This window comes from Myotis brandtii, unplaced genomic scaffold (genome assembly GCF_000412655.1).
Source record: "Myotis brandtii unplaced genomic scaffold, ASM41265v1 scaffold250, whole genome shotgun sequence".
NCBI classification, from domain to species: domain Eukaryota; kingdom Metazoa; phylum Chordata; class Mammalia; order Chiroptera; family Vespertilionidae; genus Myotis; species Myotis brandtii.
Window position 1 is genome coordinate 735,691 of NW_005359478.1, and position 20,314 is coordinate 756,004.

The window sequence follows — 20,314 nt, forward strand, 5'->3', positions numbered from 1 at the left end:
CCTTTCCCGGGGGACCTAGCCCAGGTGAGACCCCTCCTCTCGGCCTCTCACCTCCACCCCGCCCGGGGCAGGAGCATCCTTGCCTTGCAGCCATTTTACCCACCTATGCTTTGCTGGTGGGGAGGGTGACCGTCCCCGCTTTAGGGGGAAGGAGGGATTGGTACTGGCTTGAATGGACATTTATTTCGGTTGCTGTGCTGATTATAATATATATGGGGAGAGAAGGGGAGAGAGAGAGAGAGAGAGCGAGAGCGAGAGAGAGAGAGAGAGAGAGAGAGAGGATGTTTTCTTTACTCCCCTCCTCCCCTCCTCAGATATTGACGGGGTGGGGGGTTGTTAGGTGGAATAGGGTTCCCTCAAACTCCATTCCCCTCCTCACCTTGGAGACTCCCTCCCCCCCCCCCAATGATTGATAAATGACCTTGGCTGAGGCCAGAGGATGGATGCTGCCTCAGTCTGCTCGCCTGGACTTGGGGGGGGGGGCAGTGGGGGCAGTGGAGGAAGGGCAGGTGAAGGAGGGAGGGAAGGGGGTGAAAAATGGAAATACTGGGTAGGTAGAAATGGTAAACTACCAGGGTTGGGGTGTGGGTGGCTGGTCTGGAGGCATTTGCTCCCAGGTGGGGGGGGAAGGGGTACTGAGTGATGATGGGCACTGGTCCAACAGCAGGACCAAGGGTGAGGGGAGGCGCTGAGAATTGGTTCTGTCAATTCTAGGGGCTCCTCCCTTACAGCAGAGCAGCGGTGGGATGGCGGGGCGGGGGGTTCGCCACAAATGCTGGTAGAGAAGGTCTCTGTGCCTGTGTCTGTGCTTGTATAAAGGTCTCTTCCTTCGTCCCTGCCTCTCTGCCCTCCGTATTCCAATGTGTGCATTCTCAGCTGACACCCTCTCCCCCTTCAGAAATGTGGCTGCTCCATCTTCCTGGGGTAGGATGTAGGGAGGGGAGGTGCAGCCTTGGCTATCCTGGGGTGGGGGCTGAGGCTCGGTCCCCCAGCTGGAACAGGGAGGGGTGCTCCAGTACCTCCTCCCTCCTGGTACCTCCCCCCCCACCCCGTGGATGTTTTGATAAGTGGCTGCTTCTTAATGACCTTGTCACCTGGGCTAGGGTGGCCTGGGGAGTCAAGGTGGTTTTGAAAGTCAGGTGCTTGAATGGGGTGGGAGGTGGCTTCTGGACTCTCCTCTGATCCAGGGTTGAGTGAGTTATCCCGAAAGGCAGCATTTGCTCAGGAGTCCCAGTCCCCCCCTCCTCTGCCAAGAATGTCATTTGTCCAGGCAGGTGAAGCCAGCCAACCTTAAAGGGCTGTGTAACCCTGAATCTTGTCTTCTTTAGCCTCCACCTCTCCAAGTCTTGTCTGTCTCCCACAGGCTTAGCCACCCTGTGCTGCTGTTGGAGCTAAAAATAGCATCACTTTCTCACCAGCACAAAGAATTTGTCTTCTTTCTCTCTCTCCTGACCTCCTGGGCTTGTTGGCCCTGGGGGAGCTGGCTGTTGAGCCATCTCATATCCTGCGGTGGCTCTAGGGGCCTTCCCTACCCTACAATGCACCCTCAGGGGTAAATAGTGTTAACAGACATTGGGTATGGCTCCTGGTGGGTCCATCTGCCTCCTTCAGGGTTTGGGGTGGGGAGATCCTAGCTGGGAAAGAAAGAAGAGGAAAGCAAGTTGCCATGCAGTGAGGGGATTCCACAGTTCCCTCTCTTTCATAGGGGATGGTTTGGACCCTGATCCACAAAGAAAAAAAGGTGGCATAGGGGTCACTGGTTCTGGTCATGGTGGTCCACTGCTCACACCTGTCCTCGAGGGGGTAAGGCTCTGCTTGCCAGTGCTTCTCTCTGAACCACATAGCACTACTTACCCCTTCTCCCTGTGTGTGTGTGTGTGTGTGTGTGTGTGCGCGCGCACGCGCAAGTGTGTGACATTTAATGAAGGCCTTGGATGGAGGCAGGATATTTTAGGGGAATGATCTCTGGTGAGAATCTAGTCCTGCTTCCTCTGCTTTATGAAGGAAGTAGGGGTTCTCCCATGTCTCCCTCTGGAGGATGTATGTTTTTGGGGGGGAGGCTGAAGGCCCCCTCCATACCAGCCTCCTACGCAATGCGGTATTTGTGGACTCCTTTTCCCTAGACTACTGGAGGAGGGACAGAAAGAATTAAGGGGGATTAAGAGGGGAGGCCCTGGAGCAATGAGATGCTACTACTATAGACTTTACTTATTTATTTATTAAATATATATGTATTGACTTCAGAGAGGAAGGGAGAGGGAGAGAGAGATAGAAACATCAATGATGAGAGCGAATCATTGATCGGCTGCCTCCTGCATGCCCCCTAATTGAGATCAAGCCCGCCACCCAGACATGTGCCCTTGACTGGAATTGAGCCCAGGACCCTTCAGTCCAAAGGCTGATGCTCTATCCACTGGACCAAACCAGCTAGGGTTACTCTGGACTTTAGACGCCCCCCCACCCCCACGTTGGAAGTGTATGCTTGATCAGTCTCCTCCATTCCTACCCCACCAGGCTAATATCCTGAAGGAAAGTGACAGCAGCCAGTCATTACCTCTTTCTTAGCTTTTGATCTGCCCTCTTCTCCAAGGCCTCGGGTTCTAGGTCTCCCTTTTTTCGAATGTCCCTTTGTTTGTCTAGCTGGGGACAGTGTGGGCCAAGCTGCTGGAATTAGTTAGAACACAGACGGGTCTTGGGATTGTTTTGGGAGGACATTGGACAACAGCACCCAACTATGACCCCCTGCTTTATTCTTGCCGGTTCCTGCTTCGTTCCCATTGTTCAATCTAATAGGAAGGGAATGAATATTTATAGGATATCTACTGTGAGATTAAATTCTCACACGGACTTGGAGAAATAGAGATGATTATCCCCAGTTTAAATCTAGGCACACTGAGGCTTAGGGAAGTTAAGTAACCTGCCCCAAGATTGACTAGTTAAGTAAATAGCAGACTTGGGATTTCAACTTAGGTCACATAGCTGTGTGTACTTTGTGCTGAAGCAGCCTTTCCCTGCCAGTTTCCCTGTCTGCTGCTCACCCTCAAGAGCATTTCCTGGGGTCTTAGGAGCAGAGGGCATCTCACTATATCATTATTGCCACAAAGAGTAAGAAATAATATTTAGTCATCACTTTTTATGTGCCAGGTACTATGGCAAGGAGCTTATGTGTGTTTTTTTTTTTTTACTTTTGTGCATTATGTTTCTTAATGCTTATTTTTCCCAAAGAAGAAACTGAGGCATGGATGTTCAGAGACCTGCCCGTGGTCATTTAGCTAATAAGTGCTGAAGCAGGAAGTCAAACCCAGGTCTGGAAGCGGAGCTTTTACTCACGGGGCAATGTTGGGAGGAGGCCTCTCCTTGGGATGGAACCCGAGGGGAGGACTTTGGAAGCTCCACCTTCAGATGCCATCAGTGCCCTGAAGGCAACAGGTCGGAGGATTTGGTGCTCCTTCTACACATTCTCCCAACGCTCTGACCTTAGAGCAGGCTAGCGCAGGGAATTCTGGTTTCTCCTATTTCCTGTTTTATTCTTTGCAGGTTGGTGGTTAAGGAAGGGGTTTGATCTGGATGTGGGGTGGAGGGTCAGGAGAAGAGCTCTGTGTGGGTGACTGTTACTGAAGGGCCAATCCCATGGATCTAGTCTCCAAGGTCAGAGTCAAGGGGTTTATACTGAATGACCTGCAGTTGGTCCCAGCAGTCATTCCTTCTTATCCGATGCGAGCTTGAAGCAAGGAGGCCATCTCTGTCCCACATGGTGCAGGTGGGGCTCTGGGTCGACAAGAGCTCTGTATTGGCCTTTTTTTTTTTTTTTTACCATCCTAAGCCTTACAACCTCTTTCTTCTCCTTCTTCTTATTTCTAGATATCCAGAGGTGCCTGGAAGAGAAGTAGGCGGCTTTTCCTGAGTTATCCTGGCTCCCCAGCTTAGCCCCCCCAAGCTGGCTTCCCCTCTCCTTCTCATTCCCCTACTTCCCCTCTCCCTTCCCTATGTACCCAACTGAACTGGGTGTAGGCCACACCTCTCCTCCCTCTTTTCTTCTCCTAGACATTCACTGGCCAGGTCCTATTCGGTGCCCAAAGATACTTGAACACACTTCATCAAAGTAACTGGGAGAAGGGTCTTTCTGACTCCACATTCTTGAGCAAAAGCTGAATAAGGAGCAGGGAGTGGGGGAGACCTGTCATGGAAGAGGGCTTCAGAGACCGGGCAGCTTTCATCCGTGGGGCCAAAGACATTGCCAAGGAAGTCAAGAAGCATGCAGCCAAGAAGGTGGGGAAGGGCCTGGACAGAGTCCAGGACGAATATTCCCGCAGATCCTACTCCCGCTTTGAGGAGGATGATGATGACGATGACTACCCTGCTCCAGCTGATGGCTATTACCGTGGGGAAGGGGCCCAGGAGGAGGAGGAAGGTGGCGTCTCCAGTGATGCCACAGAGGGCCACGATGAGGATGATGAGATCTATGAGGGGGAATATCAGGGCATCCCCCGGGCAGAGTCTGGGGGCAAAGGCGAGCAGATGGCAGATGGAGCACCCCTGGCTGGAGTGAGGGGAGGCTTGGATGATGGGGAGGGCCCGCCTGGGGGCCGGGGGGCGGCACAGCGGCGGAAAGATCGGGAAGAACTGGCCCAGCAGTATGAGACCATCCTCCGGGAGTGTGGCCACGGCCGCTTCCAGTGGACACTCTACTTCGTGCTTGGTCTGGCGCTGATGGCTGATGGTGTTGAGGTCTTTGTGGTGGGCTTCGTGCTGCCCAGCGCTGAGAAAGACATGTGCCTGTCTGACTCCAACAAAGGCATGCTGGGTAAGACACACTGGGGCTGCTCCAGCCCCCATTCTGCTCCAAACTCTGTAAACAAGGGCTCCTCTGCACTTCCCCCTCACACACACGCTCCCGTGGGCTCGGGTCACAGGTTGTTTGTGCAAGGGGGGCCTCGGGGAGGACAGCTGGGCTGGGGCTTGGGCCAGTGGTTGGGAGGTGGCCATAGTGGGAGGGACCCTATTTAATGTTTCTTCAGAGCCTCTCCTCTTGCTATCCTGCCCCCTTTCCCTGATGGCGGCAACAAAAAGTCAGTATTCAAACTCCCTAGGTCCATGGTCGGCAAACTGCGGCTCGCGAGCCACATGCGGCTCTTTGGCCCCTTGAGTGTGGCTCTTCCTAAGCCTTAGGAGTACCCTAATTAAGTTAATAACAATGTACCTACCTATATAGTTTAAGTTTAAAAAATTTGGCTCTCAAAAGAAATTTCAATTGTTGTACTGTTGATATTTGGCTCTGTTGACTAATGAGTTTGCCGACCACTGCCCTAGGTGATACGGGAAGGATCAGTTTGGGGTGGTGGGAGTAGGGGAAGAATCCTAGGCCTGCCTCCAGCCAGAGAAGCTCTTGGTCAGCCTTGGGAGTCAGGGGCCAGTGGGTGGCCCTTCCTGATGGGGACCCTGAGGAAGGGAACTCCCAGACTCACTCAGAAAGGATCTCAGTCTTGCTCCGCCACCAAGTTACCATGAGCTATTGGGCAGGTTCCTTTTCCCCTGGGGCTCTGCTTAGGCCTGGGTAAAATGTAGAGTCTGGAGTAGATGATTTTTAAGATCGATTCCAATTCTGAATTTATGAATGAAGTAAGAAACAGGAGCGTTTTAGGACCAGAAGTGTTGGCATTATAAGGATTTTGTGGGGAGGATTTCCTGGGTGGAGTAAAGGACTGGAGCTCTTTTCCCAGGGAACATGAGAGAGACCTCCTGCTAATTTGAGGGCCTCAAGGCAGAGAGGATGGAGGGGTTCCTGGGCGGGTTTAGGAATTCATTCCTCATTCCAGGCAAGCCAGAGATGGGGGTATTGTGTGTCTGTGTGATAGCAAGAGAGAGAGAAGTAAGAGTGAGCAAGAGAGAGTGAGAGGGAGAGAAACGAGAATTCTGGGTTTCTCCTGTAGCTGTATTCCTGCCTTTGAACCACTGGCCTGCAGAGATGGCCTTCCCATCTTTGCTTCCACAATTCATCTTTTCTCACCTGCTCTCACCTCTGGGTAGGATTAGCTTTTAGAAGACCTTGGAGTCCTTGATCTATTCGGCTGCAGTTTCAGATCATTTAATGTTCAGTGAATGGAAAAACTAGGTGGGTCTATAGACTCATACCCTCCCTGCCTCTTCCTCCTTCCAGGCCTCATCGTCTACCTGGGCATGATGGTGGGAGCCTTCCTCTGGGGCGGTCTGGCTGACCGGCTGGGTCGGAGACAGTGTCTGCTCATCTCTCTCTCAGTCAACAGCGTCTTCGCCTTTTTCTCATCTTTTGTTCAGGGTTATGGCACTTTCCTCTTCTGCCGCCTCCTTTCTGGGGTTGGGTGAGTGTCCACCTCCTAAGCCCCTGGAGGGCAGGACTATGCTGTGGTCACTGTTATATCCCTGGGGCCCAGCACAGTGCCAGGCACACCAGAAGCACTTTAAGGACTAGTATGTATGAGTTGAATGAATGGATTCCTTTCTCCTCCCACCATCTTCAGGCCAGCTTCTCCCTGTCCAGGACCTGCCTACTGCCTGTCCGGAATGCCATTCCATGCCTGTCCCATGCCTGAGGCTTCCACCCCGCCCTTTAGTTCCATTCTGAGCCTGACTCCATGAAGAGGCCTAGTGGTCTCATCCTCACATCTGGTTATCTGTGGACCCTTGAGTCATTCCCTTCCCAGAGCCTGCATATTTCCTGCATTTGACAACCTGAACTCTGAAACCATGACCCATCCTATTCCTGAACTTCTCCCTGCATGTACTTTCTCCTTGTTTCCAAGCTATTTTCTGGTCTGCTCCCTCATACTTGCTCTCAGACTCTTCTTTGCCCTTTTTTTCTGGGGGGGTGGGGAGGAGGACTTGCCCTTTTTCTGTAATCATCTTCCCTTCCTTTCAACTCTGTAGTATCTTCAAGATTCAATGTTTGTCCCTTCTCTTTCCCTTCCACCTGCTGGCCTCCCACCTTTGCTGCTGCTTGGTTCCCAGGGTCCCAAGGATGGGTGCTTGATGGATGGTGGTGAGGGAGTTTGAAGGGCTCTAGGTGTGAGAAGGAGTCTCTTTAGAAGGGTCTGGATGATGGAAGGGACTGGGTGATGCAGAGCATTGGGGCAGGAGATAAAGAATAGGGCCATTTCCAATGCTGAATTCTTGCAATGCCCTCCAGGATTGGGGGGTCTATCCCCATTGTCTTCTCCTATTTCTCGGAGTTTCTGGCCCAGGAGAAGCGTGGGGAGCATTTGAGCTGGCTCTGCATGTTTTGGATGATTGGTGGCGTCTATGCAGCGGCTATGGCCTGGGCCATCATCCCCCACTATGGTGAGCAGCCCGTAGGGAACGCACCCCAGATGTCTCCCCCGTCTCCTGTGCTCCCTGTGGTGGGCACCCCCAGCCAATGGCCTCTCTGCTGAATCTATGATTGTCCCTGCCAGGGTGGAGTTTCCAGATGGGGTCCGCTTACCAGTTCCACAGCTGGAGGGTCTTTGTCCTCGTCTGCGCCTTTCCTTCTGTGTTTGCCATCGGGGCTCTGACCACCCAGCCTGAGAGTCCCCGCTTCTTCCTGGAGGTGACTGGGCTGGGGCTGGGCTGGGGGTAGGGCAGCGGGGGCTCCTGTATTCAAACACCACTGTGGGTTTGGTTTGATCCTATATAGCTGCCTGCCTTCCTCACAGGGTCCATACTCTGTTGGGTGTTATCTTACTTCCTTTGTATGGAATGCATCTCTAGAAGGGTTCTGTGGGTGGAGAAGCCAGGGGACCTGTTCAACCATGGGTGGTTTAACATTTCACAGGCAGGGGCCCTGGCCCTGACTTCACAGCTCCAGAAAAGTTCTATTCCCCCCACCCCCCTCCCCAGTTCTCCCTTCCAACTATATCTTGGTCCAACAGGTTTAGGACTGTCTGACTACATGCTTGCCCATTATCATCATTTGCTTGTTTTGTTTTCTTTTTTTTTACCATTTTACCAAGGGATCCCTAGGACCTATGCTTGTATCTATCTCCTGGACTCCCCCCACTCTTGCCCAAGTCTGATTATATCTTGCTTGGGGCCCTTTTAGAGTGGGTGATGGACCTGCCCATAGGTCAGGGGTTGGGGGTGGGGACGTTTTTGTGTTCCATGACTCCAGAAGCCAGGTTGGGAGGAGGGGGGGTCTACAACCCAGGGTCAGGGTGGGGCTAACCTGGATACGGGGATTCTTTTGGCTCTAGAATGGGAAGCATGATGAGGCCTGGATGGTGCTGAAGCAAGTTCATGACACCAACATGCGAGCCAAGGGACATCCTGAGCGAGTCTTCTCAGTAAGCCACAGTCCTACCCTTCAGTCCTCCAAGCTGTTGCACCCCAACCGCCACCTGGCCCCTCTCTGGATACCCCAACCTTCCTAGGCATCTCTGACAACACTCTCTCTCAATGACATCTCTTAGGGTATCCTATCCACCCCTTCCTCCCATTTTGATAGTGTGGGAGAACCTGAGACACCTGGAAGGAATTGGGAAATGCAGATAGGTGACTGCTCACTCCTTCTCTCGACCCCAGGTAACCCACATTAAGACGATTCATCAGGAGGATGAGTTGATTGAAATCCAGTCAGACACAGGGACCTGGTACCAGCGCTGGGGGGTCCGGGCATCGAACCTGGGGGGGCAGGTAATAAGGGATTGTATGGTGGAGAGAGAGAGAAGGAAGTGGGAGGAGTGGAGAGGAAGGCAGTGTGTGGGGTGATAGGTAAACTGAAGGGAGGTGGTAGGGTAGCGACATGGGGATATGGGGGTGTTTAGAAGTTAGTGCGGCCACTGTCTGACTTAGTTCTACTTCGCTTAGGTTTGGGGGAATTTCCTCTCCTGTTTTGGTCCAGAATATCGGCGCATCACTCTAATGATGATGGGTGTGTGGTTCACCATGTCCTTCAGGTGAGAAGGTGGGTGGGGTAGATGGTATGTAGTGGATGTGATGGCGTGTGGGTGGGGAGAGAGGTGGAGAAAATGGAAATGAAGGGGGCAAATAATGAGGGAAGGTGCTGTTCAGATCCCCTCTGATCCTCCACCTTGCTCCTCTACTCCATTCATTAATCCAACACACTGTATTATAGGCTGAACGGTGATAAGTTTCTATTCTGTGTCAGGTACTGTGCTGGGCTGAAATAAATGTAGCCCCAGTCCTCACGGAGTTTACATCTTGGGCAGGGAGCTAGACAAAACTAGCATAAGGCAGTGTGATGAGTACCACATGGGGCGGGGATGGGGGGGTGGAGGGGGAAGTACAAGATGTTCTGGGAGCATAGGAGAGGGGTTTCCCAGTCCAGATGTGAGTTCTGAAGGATGAATGGGAGTTAGGCTGAGGGTGGGTTAGGGAGGATGTTTTAGGCAGAGGGAAGAGCAAATGCCTGGAAGATAAAGAGCATGGTGGGAGGGTTAGAAGAACCACTACAATTGGTGAAGGGAGGAGTGGTGAGAGGTAAGACTGGAGAGGTGAGCAAGGTCCTGACATGGGCTGATGATCCTCGATCTCCCCCCTCATTCTGGAATGCCTGGCTCCAATCCCTGAGCCCTGATTCCATCGCCCTTGACTCTTCAGTTACTATGGCCTGACTGTCTGGTTTCCCGACATGATCCGCCATCTCCAGGCGGTGGACTACGCAGCCCGCACCAAAGTGTTCCCTGGGGAGCGCGTAGAGCATGTGACTTTTAACTTCACCCTGGAGAATCAGATCCACCGAGGGGGACAGTACTTCAATGACAAGTATGTGGGGACCTTTATACTGCCCTCTGGTCCCTCTTCCCCTTGTCTCTTTTATGAATCTGGGCGTTTTGAGACATGTATTTTTGGGGCAAAGATCTGTGGTTTCTCCTCAATGCCTCAGCTTCCCGTGACTTCACTAAGGGAATGAGCCTTGGAGGAGGGGAGGAGGAGGAGGGGAGTGCCTCTCACCATCCTGTCTTCCAGGTTCATTGGGCTGCGCCTGAAGTCAGTGACCTTTGAGGATTCCCTGTTTGAGGAGTGTTATTTCGAGGATGTCACATCCAGCAACACGTTTTTCCGCAACTGCACATTCATCAACACCGTGTTCTATAACACTGGTAAGGTGGAGTGGCCGGTGGCTGTCAGACCAGAGGGTTGGGTGCACTTGAGGAGGGGTCCCTAGCTCAGGTTCTCAAGCTGAGCTCTCTGGAGCCTTGAAGGAAGGATGGGGCACATTAACTACCACCAATAATTCCAAAACTCTAATGGAAATTGAACATGTTCCTGTGATAGTTAGTCTATATGACAAAAATATCAAATTTCTTTGCCTTTGCCTAGAATTAAAACAATTCAATGTGGCTGTAATAATGCCCTTTTGAAGAGGACAGAAATCATTCAAAACAGGGCTCTTGGGAAAAATAAAAAGAGATATTTGGTGAGGAAAGGTTGGAAATTATTGCATCAGTCCATTTCTTTAACAGTGATTCTCAAACTATATGCACATGAAATGCTGGGATTGTTAGACTGCGGTTTCCCACCTCTAAATGGAGTACTGGGTGAGCTTTTCCCACTTTGCAGGAAAAGATAATGGATAGGACTTTCAATGGTCTTACATTCCCCCCGCCCCACCCCCCCCAGTATTTTTTTGCCACTGCTAATAGCAAGGCGGACAAAAAGAATCAATAGGAAGCAGATTATTTTTCATTTTTTATAAGAGAACATTTATTTGGAAAGTCACAGAGGTAGAAGTAATTACTAGAAGAAATGGGCTTAGGAAACAAGTTACAGAGGCAAAGGAAGGGCCCTGGGAGCTTAGAAGTGAGGAAGGTAAAGGTGATGTGTCTGAGGGGGAAGGGGGAGGAGGGAGAGGAGAGGGGAAGGAAAAGGTGTAGACGGGGGAAGCCGATTATTGATTAAAAAACGTGGAAACAGATAGTCGCCGTTTCATGTAATAGACCATGGACATTTTCTGCTATAAAGATTTCTAAAAAAAAAAAAAAAGATTTCTAGTTCCTATGGTGATGTTATTTGATGTTTTGCAATAAGTGCTAAACTCCACAAAGGCAGAGGCCGAGCCTGAGCCATAGCAGTAGCAGCCTCCTTCTCCCATTTGACATGACTGCCTGCCTGTCTTGACCCTCACCCCCAGACCTGTTTGAGTACAAGTTTGTGAACAGCCACCTGGTGAACAGCACATTCCTGCACAACAAGGAGGGCTGCCCGTTAGACGTGACGGGGACGGGCGAAGGGGCCTACATGGTGTACTTCGTCAGCTTCCTGGGAACGCTGGCTGTGCTTCCGGGGAATATTGTGTCTGCCCTGCTCATGGACAAGATCGGCAGGCTCCGAATGCTTGGTACGGGGGAGAGGCTGGGCGGTGGTGTCAGAACCGATTAGGGTGCTGCGGGGAGGAGAGAGTGTCAACAGGCTTCTCACCTTAGCCAGAGAAGGTTCTCTCTCTCATGTCTTCTGCTTGGGGGGTGGCTGCAGGGTGGGGTGGGGCCCGGCCCGGAAGCTTCTCCGCTGAGTAAAGGCAGTAGACGGGATAGCAAGTGCACAGGCTTTGAGGTTATAGGTTTTGAATCTCAGCTTCACCACCGACCTTGGGCAAGTTCCCTAACCTCTGTGAGCCCAGTTGTATCCTCTGGGAAATGGGGGTGAAGCCAGAACCTGCTTCATAGGGTTGACATATTAGGCCAGAGCACGTACGGCATCAGGTTTTTGGCCCACAGCTGGCATGGAGAAGTGGTTGGTACTGACGTGATTAAGGAGAAAATGATGAGGGAGGCTGGGAATGAGCGAAAAGCCTTCCTTTTGGGGAACCTTGGAAAAAGTCTCATCTTGGGCTGCACTCAACACCAGTCGATGGGACGGGGTGGGCAGTGGATGGGTGCCACTGTGGCCAGGCTCACGCTGCTCTCCTTTCCGGTTCCAGCCGGCTCCAGTGTGATGTCCTGCATCTCCTGCTTCTTCCTGTCTTTTGGGAACAGTGAGTCAGCTATGATCGCTCTGCTCTGCCTTTTTGGGGGGGTCAGCATCGCATCCTGGAACGCGCTGGACGTGTTGACTGTTGAACTCTACCCCTCGGACAAGAGGTAGTTGGAATGTGGTGGGGGCAGGGCAGCCGTGTGAGGGCATAGAAGGTGGGGGAGAGTGGGGTGAGGAAGAGGGGCTGAATGGAAAAAGCATCTTTCGGGGGTAAAAGGATATACGTTTCCATTGAGTTTCTCCTCTAAGAGCTGGTTAGCTTTGAATTCACTCCTTGAAATCGTAACGATTAACCTAATTTTCTGTCTCCTTACCCCTTGCCTCCCAATTTACCTATATTCCTTGCTGTGCGTCCCTCACCTCTCTGACCTCTGTCCTTCCTCTCCCTCTTGGACATTGCCTGCCATCTCTCCTTTACTTCCTCACACCTGCTCTGCCCCCACCAACCCTCCCTGCCTCTTTCTTTGTTTCCCTCCTGGTCTGGCCCATTCCGTGCTGCACTGGGGGACCCCTGAACAGGACCACAGCCTTCGGCTTCCTGAACGCCCTGTGTAAGCTGGCCGCCGTGCTGGGGATCAGCATCTTCACGTCCTTTGTGGGAATCACCAAGGCTGCCCCCATCCTCTTTGCCTCTGCTGCCCTTGCCCTTGGTAGCTCTCTGGCCCTGAAGCTGCCTGAGACCCGGGGGCAGGTGCTGCAGTGAGGGGCTCTCTGGGACTTTGGGGGTGGCAGGCACACTGTGAGACCAACTTCTTCCCTTCCCCTGCCCTGCCATCCTGGTCCCGAGCCCTCCCTCCCCATGCCCATGTTTGGTGTCTTAGCCTTGTGTATGTGTGCGTGTGCATGTGTGTGACCCCGTGGGCAAACACTATAGGGAAGGCTCCTTCATCCCAGTTTTGGGATGCAGCTCTACTCCCCACCTCCTACCACCCTTGACTTTGCACAAGAGAAGGCTTGGCCCCACCCTTCTCCCTGTTGTTAGTGAGGGGGGAGGGGGGAGTCTTTGCTCTTCTGAGCTCCAGGGTCTCCAGAACAGGCTTCCTGCCTTCCCCCCCATTTCCTCTGCCTATGCCCTGGTGAAATCATGGACGCGTGGTTATGCTGGGGGCTGCGGCTTGGTGTAGACCACGGACCAAAAGAACTTCAACTTAAGAGACAGAAGGGCCTCGAGTGCTCTCTCATGCCTCCTGTTGGATGCTGGGGGAGTAGCAATAAACCTCAGACCCCTAGCCTCTACTTCCCCCTCAACATAGGCTATACGAAGCCTGGATTTTATGAAATTAGCTTTCTGGTTCTTATTTATTTATATATTAAGTTCTGAAGCAGCTCCGCAGGACTATGTGTGTGTGTGACTGCGTGTGTACACTGTGTGTGTGTATGTGCCATGGGGTGGGGTGTCACTATACTGTCCTACAATACAAGCCAAGGGTAATTTCAGCAGACACACACAACCCTGCCTTCCGTAGTACCTCCCCTAACCTTGTTTCTGTGCCAGGCCTGGGAGGGAGGAGCCCGAGGCCAGGCTGGGATGAGTACCAGACCAGTCCCGGGAGATCTGAGGGTCCCTTCCTTCCTCTCAAGAAGCACAGGCCTCTGGAGTGAGAGGCTCCACTCACTATAGCACAGATGGTTACAGCGCAGCTGCCCTCCCATCCCCAACCGATCCCTTCAGTCGGGGATCAGGGGAGGGAAAGAAAGCAGGCCTAAGGTCAAACCAGCAGATCAAAAAGCACAAGGAGCAGGGGCCTGCCCAGCAATTCCTCCGAAGTGGAAAGAGGGTGGGTAGCAAGCCAGGGACCCCCCAATGCAGGGACCAGAGCCTCAGTTTCCCCATCTCAGCCTTTCCACACAATAGCCCCTGTAGGTTAAGCTGCCCCTGCTCCACCCCACTTTGTGTGGCTGCTTTTTTTGGTGCCCCCCTCCCCACCAGTGTAGCTGTGATGTGTTGTAGTTTTTAGCTGTTTGTAAAATGTTAAGTTAAAAGGAAAAAAGTGAAAACAACAACAAAAAAAGAAAATCCAAACTCATCCTTCTCATGCTGCATCTGGTGCCCCCACCTCTGTGGTCACTCCCCCCGTTTTGTAACGCGGAACGAGGTGGTGACTGTTGAACTCTCTGTGCTCAAAGGACTGCCTTCTCCTCCAGTGCCCAGTGTACGAGTGTGTGCCCTTCCTTCACCCTTCACTTGCTGGATGCAGCCCTCTCTCCTGCACCCCCTGGAGGGACCCATCCGTCTCCCTTGTTCTCCTGGGGAACCCAAAACCCAACTCTATTGATGTGAAAAATGAGATGAAAAATATTGACGAAAAATAAAAAGAAAACAACCAATCCTTAAAATCCAAAATGACTATGTCTGCTTCCTTGCCTCTCTGTTCTGCCTGCTGGAAGGGACGATGGTGAGATGGGAAAACTCCTTTCTCCAAAATGAAAGCCAGAAGAACATGAGGTATCACACTGGTTTCCTCAACTGGCCTCTCTATTCTGATTTTTCCATTTCTACACGTGGAGGGCCCTGTCTCCCAGATTTAAAGACTTGGGGTAATGTCCTACAACTCAATAGCAAAAAAAAAAAAAAAATTAACCTGACTTAAAAAATGGGCTAAGGACTTGAACAAATATTTCTCCAAAGAAGACATACGAATGGCCAACAGGAATATGAAAAAATGCTCAATGTAAGTAATCATCAGGGAAATGCAAATCAAAACCACCAGATAACACCTCATACCTATCAGATGGCTATTACCAAAAACTCCCCAAAAGACAGAAAGTGTTGGCAAACATGTAGAGAAATTGGAATCCTTGCACATTTTTGGTGGTGATGCAAACTGATGCTGCGACGGAATATATGGAGGTTCCTAAAAAATTAAATATAGAACTACCATATAATGCAGCAATCCCACTTCAGGGTACTTAACTGAAAGAATTGAAATCAGAATCTGGGAGCACTATTTACAACAGCTAAGATGTGGAAACAACCTAAATGCCCGCTAACAGATAAGTGGATAAAGAAAATGCGAGGTATACATCCTGTGTTGTCCAATTGGTCCCTGCCCGGCCTAGTTTCCATGCCTTTGTGGGGGCTCTTCCCCTTGCCTGCAACACCTTTCCTTTCTGTGCTTTTCTTTAAATATCCAACTACGTCACTTCCCCCATGAAGCCCTCCCTAACTACCCTGCGCTTCGGGTATCTTTCGTCTCTCAAGAACATCTGTAGCACTGACTCAATGTGCGATTAATAACACAGCAACACACCGCATACGATGCTTTCTCTTTTAATGTATAGGATTATTTCTGCTCATCAGATCTGTAGTTCCTTAGTCACAGTTTAACATAAAGCGACCGGGCAGCTTCTCCTGAAGAGTCTGGGGCAAAAGCAGTCATGAGTGATTCTGCTCTCTCCTTGGGTTAGCTTTGATCTGAAAGGAGGTGCTGCCTCCAGAGGACTATGTACAGGCGGGTTGAATGAGGGGCCGGCGACCCTCTTCCCTTACAAATACTGGACTGGACTGAAGGGAAGAAGGCCCCAGTAGCTTACTCTCACCCACCCCATTCAGATCCCGGCCCTCGCTTTCTGGGGTTCAGGGGATTCCTCGAGTTTTCTTGCTCCCACCCAGGCAGGGGGGGCTCACGTCCAGCTGAGGGTTCTCTCGCCACTGGGCAGGGGTCCGCGCCTGTATGGCCAGCGCATGGACGGGCCCAGCTAGCTCCTCGGCCAGAGCAGCGTGGACCAGCCGGTGCCGCTGCAGGGGGCTCAGCCCCTCGAAGCGAGAGCTCACCACCGCCACGCGGAAGTGTGTCTCGCTGCCCGGTGGGACCGCGTGGCCGCCGCTCTCGTTACGCAGTTCCAGCACTTCCGGGTTCAGGGCCTGCTCCAACTTCGTGCGAATGACGGCTTCGACGGGACCTACGGCCCCGGGTCCCGCGCTGCTGCGGGACAGACAGACGCGGCCGGCCATGGAGAACAGGCGCCTGACCAGCTGTCCACTCAGCATCCGTCACCCTGGAGACAAAGGCCACAGCAGGCGGGTCAGGGCTCCCGCCCGAGGAGAGCCGCATCCTCCCCCCCCCGCCCCACCACACCGGCCCGAGCCCACGGCCCGCAGCTGCAGGAAACCCGCCTGGAGGCCAGACCCCGAGGCCCCGCCCCTTTCCTGTGTGTGACGTCGGGGGTTTGGCGGTGGTCGGCCACGCGAGGATTAGAGGCGGCCCGCGCGCCAGGTACGTTCGTTCATTCGGGGGTTAACAGGACTGGGACGGAGGTTGCCAAAGCCGGTATGTGCAACGCCGGGCTTTCGGCTGGGCCAGCGTCCCCTCTGCACCCTCGGCTGGGCCCTTTCTACCTTCCGCTCCGCCTTGGCTACAGCAGTTTCGGTTCAGGGACCCGAGTCCTGGCGTTCTAGGCGTGCTGTCCTCTGGTTCTGAGTGAGGCACGCTGGGAAATGGAGTCCTCATGCGCGATAGTGGACCAGGCCGGTGCTACGTGATGCCCTCGGGGCTTTCGGCTGGGCCAGCGTCCCCTCTGCACCCTAGGCTGGGCCCTTTCTACCTTCCTCTCCGCCTTGGCTACAGCAGTTGCGGTTCTGGGACCCGAGTCCTGGCGTTCTAGGCGTCCTCTGGTCCTGAGTGAGGCACGCTGGGAAATGGAGTCCTCACTGCGCGATAGTGGACCAGGCCGGTGCTACGTGATGCCCCGAGGGCTCACGGGAATTGTAGTCTGATTCTCCAGACTCGTGAGGTCATCGGAGGTTCTTCAGCAGAGGAATGCAACCCCCTTCCACCAAGAACAAAAGCAAACAAACAATCCAATAAAAACCAAGAAATCCCTGCGCAGTTGGGATTGGAATTATTCAATACATTTTATTGCCAAACATGTAGCCCAACTCCTTGATTTTACGTACAAGAAAAGAGAACTCCCATTTATTGGACACATAATTATTGTGCGCCAGAACAGTTAGGCAGGTTGTGGAACAAAGCAGACCCTGTTCTTAAGGAGTTTACAGAACGCTGGAGAAGATGGACAAGCGAGCGGACAATTGCTAAGTGTCATAATGCCAATGAGGCATGCCATCCAGACTTAGGGGCACAGAGAAAACTTTGAATGAGGGAATTAACCCTGTGGAAAGAGAAATCTAGACAAAGGGAATGTGTTCACTACATTCTAGGCCAGTGATGGCGAACCTTTTGAGCTCGGCGTGTCAGCATTTTGAAAAACCCTAACTTAACTCTGGTGCCGTGTCACATATAGAAATTTTTTGATATTTGCAACCATAGTAAAACAAAGACTTATATTTTTGATATTTATTTTATATATTTAAATGCCATTTAACAAAGAAAAATCAACCAAAAAAATGAGTTCGCGTGTCACCTCTGACAGGCGTGTCATAGGTTCGCCATCACTGTTCTAGATGCTGTGGCATACTTGGGTGTTCAATAAAATTTACTGAATGGATGAGTGAAATAATGTATGAATAGAGAAGGCTGACATTATTATTCCTCTTGCAAAGATAAAGCTTTGCAAGGGGGAAGCTCTATAGGGCCACCTATAGTTTTTATTTCTAGTAAAAACAGTCATAATAATACCTACTATTTAGTGAAGGTTTATCATGGCCACATTAAGACTTTTAGAGGCTTTAAGCACCTAGAGATTATGGTGGTCACCTTATGTGTAATGAAAACAAAACAACAGTAAACACTAATCTGTAACATGAGGATTGGGATGCCCAACAAAATACTCATCCTTCCCCCACCATGATTACTTCAATTTTTGTTCACTAGAAAAAAATTAATTTGTGCTTATTGGCATATAATTTTCACATGGGAAACTTATAAATCTTAAGTGTACTGCTTAAATTTATACGTAAATACACATATATCAAGGTACAGAAAATTTCCAGCACCTTGGAAGGCTCCATTTTCACATGGGAAATTTATAAATCTTAAGTGTACCGCTTAAATTTATACGTAAATACACACATAATCAAGGTACAGAAAATTTCCAGCACCTTGGAAGGCTCTGGGAAGTCAATATCATCCTGTCATAGTAGTTGTTAGTTTAACCTCTCTCTCGCCATAGACTAGTTTTGTCGGTTTTTGAAAGTCATGTAAATAGAATCACATAGTATGAATTCATTTGTGTTGTTTTTTTGCTCAACATTGTCTGTTAGATTCATCCATGTGTGTGGCAGTAATTTAATTTGTTAATTTTTATTGTTGTGTAGTATTGCAGTTATATGAATATACTTGTACATTCTTGTACATGCTTTTTGTTGGATGCAAACATTCATTTCTGTTTGGCATATATCCAGGGTGGAATTGTTGGGTCGTAGGATAAATCCAGTGTTTATTTATTTTTTAAATATATGTTTTTATTGCTTACATAGAGGAAGGGAGAGGGAGAGAGAGATAGAAACATCAATGATGAGCGAGACTCATTGGTCAGCTGCCTCCTCCATGCCCCCTACAGGGGATTGAGCCCACAACCGGGGTATGTGCCGTGATGGGGAATAGAACTGTGATTTCCTGGTTCATATAGGTCAATGCTCAACCACTGAGCCACACTGGCCAGGCTCCAGTGTTTATTTTTGAAATTCCAAATTCATTGGAAGAATTTTTAGGATGCCCCTGCTTTGTTGGTGCCAGGTCTGTTCCTAACCGGGTCAGGCTGTAGAATTTGGGCTATTAACCAGTAAGCTATTCTTCCTCCTAACCCAGCACTGAGCCTCTCAGGCTCTAGGCTCTGCACTAGGTTCTTTACACTTATTGTAATTTATCCTAACAACTCTGTTATGGTAGGTACTAGTATGTATTATTTTCAGTTAATTGACAAGCTCCTATTATATCTTCCATCACTCTGGCCACTACACTCTATTATTTATAGTGGGCATTTGGAGAGTGGTTGTTACTAAAGAGAACTATTTTAGAAATGATGACACCAATTCTCTGAGTATTGTTTTATTTAATCGTGCCAAAAACATTTAACTACCCTATTAAGAGTCAGGTAGAGGGAATGAAGGACCCCCGATTCAAAGATCAAGACATGGTCTCTCCCTTGAGATGGTCATAGAAAGGAAATGAGACCAGTGTCAAAGCACAGAACAGAGTGGTGCTATCACCAGGATGTGAACAAAGAGATGTGGGTATACTGAGGCTGTGTGTGTGGGAGTAGGAAAGGCCTCATGAAGGAAGAGGTGATAATATCTGGGCTGAAACTGTGGGATGAGGAGGATTTTGCAGGTCAAGAGAATGAAGCATTCTAGCCAGAGGAAACTATGTACAATGGCAGTGGAAAGGCCTTGCTGCTCTGAATGTGAACAGCTCAGTATGTAGGAGGCTGGGTGGTGTTGGGGTGAGGCGGAGGGAAAGGGGAAGGGAGAGGACGATGGTTGAATGGTGGGATGGAGCTAAAGTGCAAAATAAATGTTTGATTAACTAGATTGCTTGGGAGGGAACTCAGCTGCCGTTGGTTCAAAATCCCAGAGGTGCTAAGGAAACAAGATCCAGCCTGTTTGTGATGATGTACTACTTTTATAAATGGCCTGCTCTGTTTTATTTTTTAATAGCTCTTGTAAGGATGTTGGGAAAGGACCTCTGGGGAGCAATAGATGGTAATTGAGCCTGGGATACTTTGAAGGATATTGGCCTATCTAGACTTAGCTAATACAGTTTTATAGCTGGATGGAACCTGAAGTATTGTTTATCTCTCACTCTAACAGAGGAAGAAAGCAGTGCTGGGTAGGTGAAGTAGTCACTTAGCCTAACATCTAGTTAGTGAAGCAGTGTGAATGAAGTGGTAAAGAGCACAGTCTTTGACTCAGGCCGACCTGGGTTCTAATCATGTCTTAGTAAGAGGCTGTGTGATTTATGGCAAGTCCTTTAACTCCTTATTTGTGAAACAAACAATTATATATACTTCCTAGGTAGGTCCCAGCATAGGATTTTTCACATAATAAGAGTTAAGTATAATCTCTTTTCTTTTTTCCCTATCAGCACAGGGTCACTGTGATAGAAGTAAAAAACACAAAAAACCCATCAGAACTCAGAGAGGGGAAGTCAGTTTGTCTCCCAATCAGGGCCTTTCTGGGTGCCAGAGTTGTGTGTGGGGGAGTCCCCACTATCTGAAAATTTGAAACTATGAGAACTTCTAGAGTTGACTAGCTCTTTGGGGAGAGACACTAACAAAATACATAAGAAATTTATGACTGTTCAATATGCAAATGTAACTTCTAGAGATAGATGTATCTTCCCATAACTGGTTCTCCCATTCTCAGCCTCCTATTTTCATCTTCAAATAGACTAATCAGAAAATTGTTAATTGAGCACGGAATCTGAGCTAAGAGTTAGAGTTCAGAAATATTTCATCCTTTCACAACTAG

The 20,314-nt window shown here is 50.3% G+C and overlaps 2 protein-coding genes across 7 annotated transcripts in view; one reads left to right on the forward strand and one right to left on the reverse strand.

The window, feature by feature from the left end:
• The window catches only part of SV2A (synaptic vesicle glycoprotein 2A), a 14,968-nt gene extending 681 nt beyond the window's left edge, over positions 1-14,287 (forward strand). The window contains exons 1-13 of one of the 3 annotated variants that reach the window (XM_005867404.2): positions 1-24; positions 3,862-4,804; positions 6,158-6,338; positions 7,163-7,314; positions 7,428-7,561; positions 8,205-8,294; positions 8,533-8,643; positions 8,818-8,906; positions 9,571-9,735; positions 9,940-10,073; positions 11,105-11,311; positions 11,891-12,050; positions 12,463-14,287. In XM_005867404.2, coding sequence (XP_005867466.1) covers positions 4,183-4,804; positions 6,158-6,338; positions 7,163-7,314; positions 7,428-7,561; positions 8,205-8,294; positions 8,533-8,643; positions 8,818-8,906; positions 9,571-9,735; positions 9,940-10,073; positions 11,105-11,311; positions 11,891-12,050; positions 12,463-12,646 — 2,229 coding nt within the window. In that variant the 5' untranslated portion in view covers positions 1-24; positions 3,862-4,182 and the 3' untranslated portion in view covers positions 12,647-14,287. Of the gene's footprint in view, positions 25-1,731; positions 1,804-3,861; positions 4,805-6,157; positions 6,339-7,162; positions 7,315-7,427; positions 7,562-8,204; positions 8,295-8,532; positions 8,644-8,817; positions 8,907-9,570; positions 9,736-9,939; positions 10,074-11,104; positions 11,312-11,890; positions 12,051-12,462 lie in introns of those variants that run through there. The other 2 variants (XM_005867406.2, XM_005867405.2) reach the window with 2 other exon arrangements.
• Positions 14,288-15,198: 911 nt separating this feature from the next.
• On the reverse strand, positions 15,199-16,747 carry BOLA1 (bolA family member 1). 4 transcript variants are annotated; one of them, XM_005867407.2, is made up of 2 exons: positions 16,489-16,747; positions 15,199-15,942 (listed from the first exon to the last, which is right to left on the reverse strand). In XM_005867407.2, exon 2 carries the CDS (start codon positions 15,932-15,934, stop codon positions 15,521-15,523), a length of 414 nt encoding a protein of 137 aa, XP_005867469.1. In that variant the 5' UTR covers positions 15,935-15,942; positions 16,489-16,747; the 3' UTR covers positions 15,199-15,520. The 4 variants fall into 4 exon arrangements, with proteins under 4 accessions (XP_005867469.1, XP_005867470.1, XP_005867471.1 ...); XM_005867408.2 differs by lacking the exon at positions 16,489-16,747 and adding an exon at positions 16,283-16,398; XM_005867409.2 differs by lacking the exon at positions 16,489-16,747 and adding an exon at positions 16,061-16,276.
• Between the last annotated feature and the right edge of the window lie 3,567 nt (positions 16,748-20,314).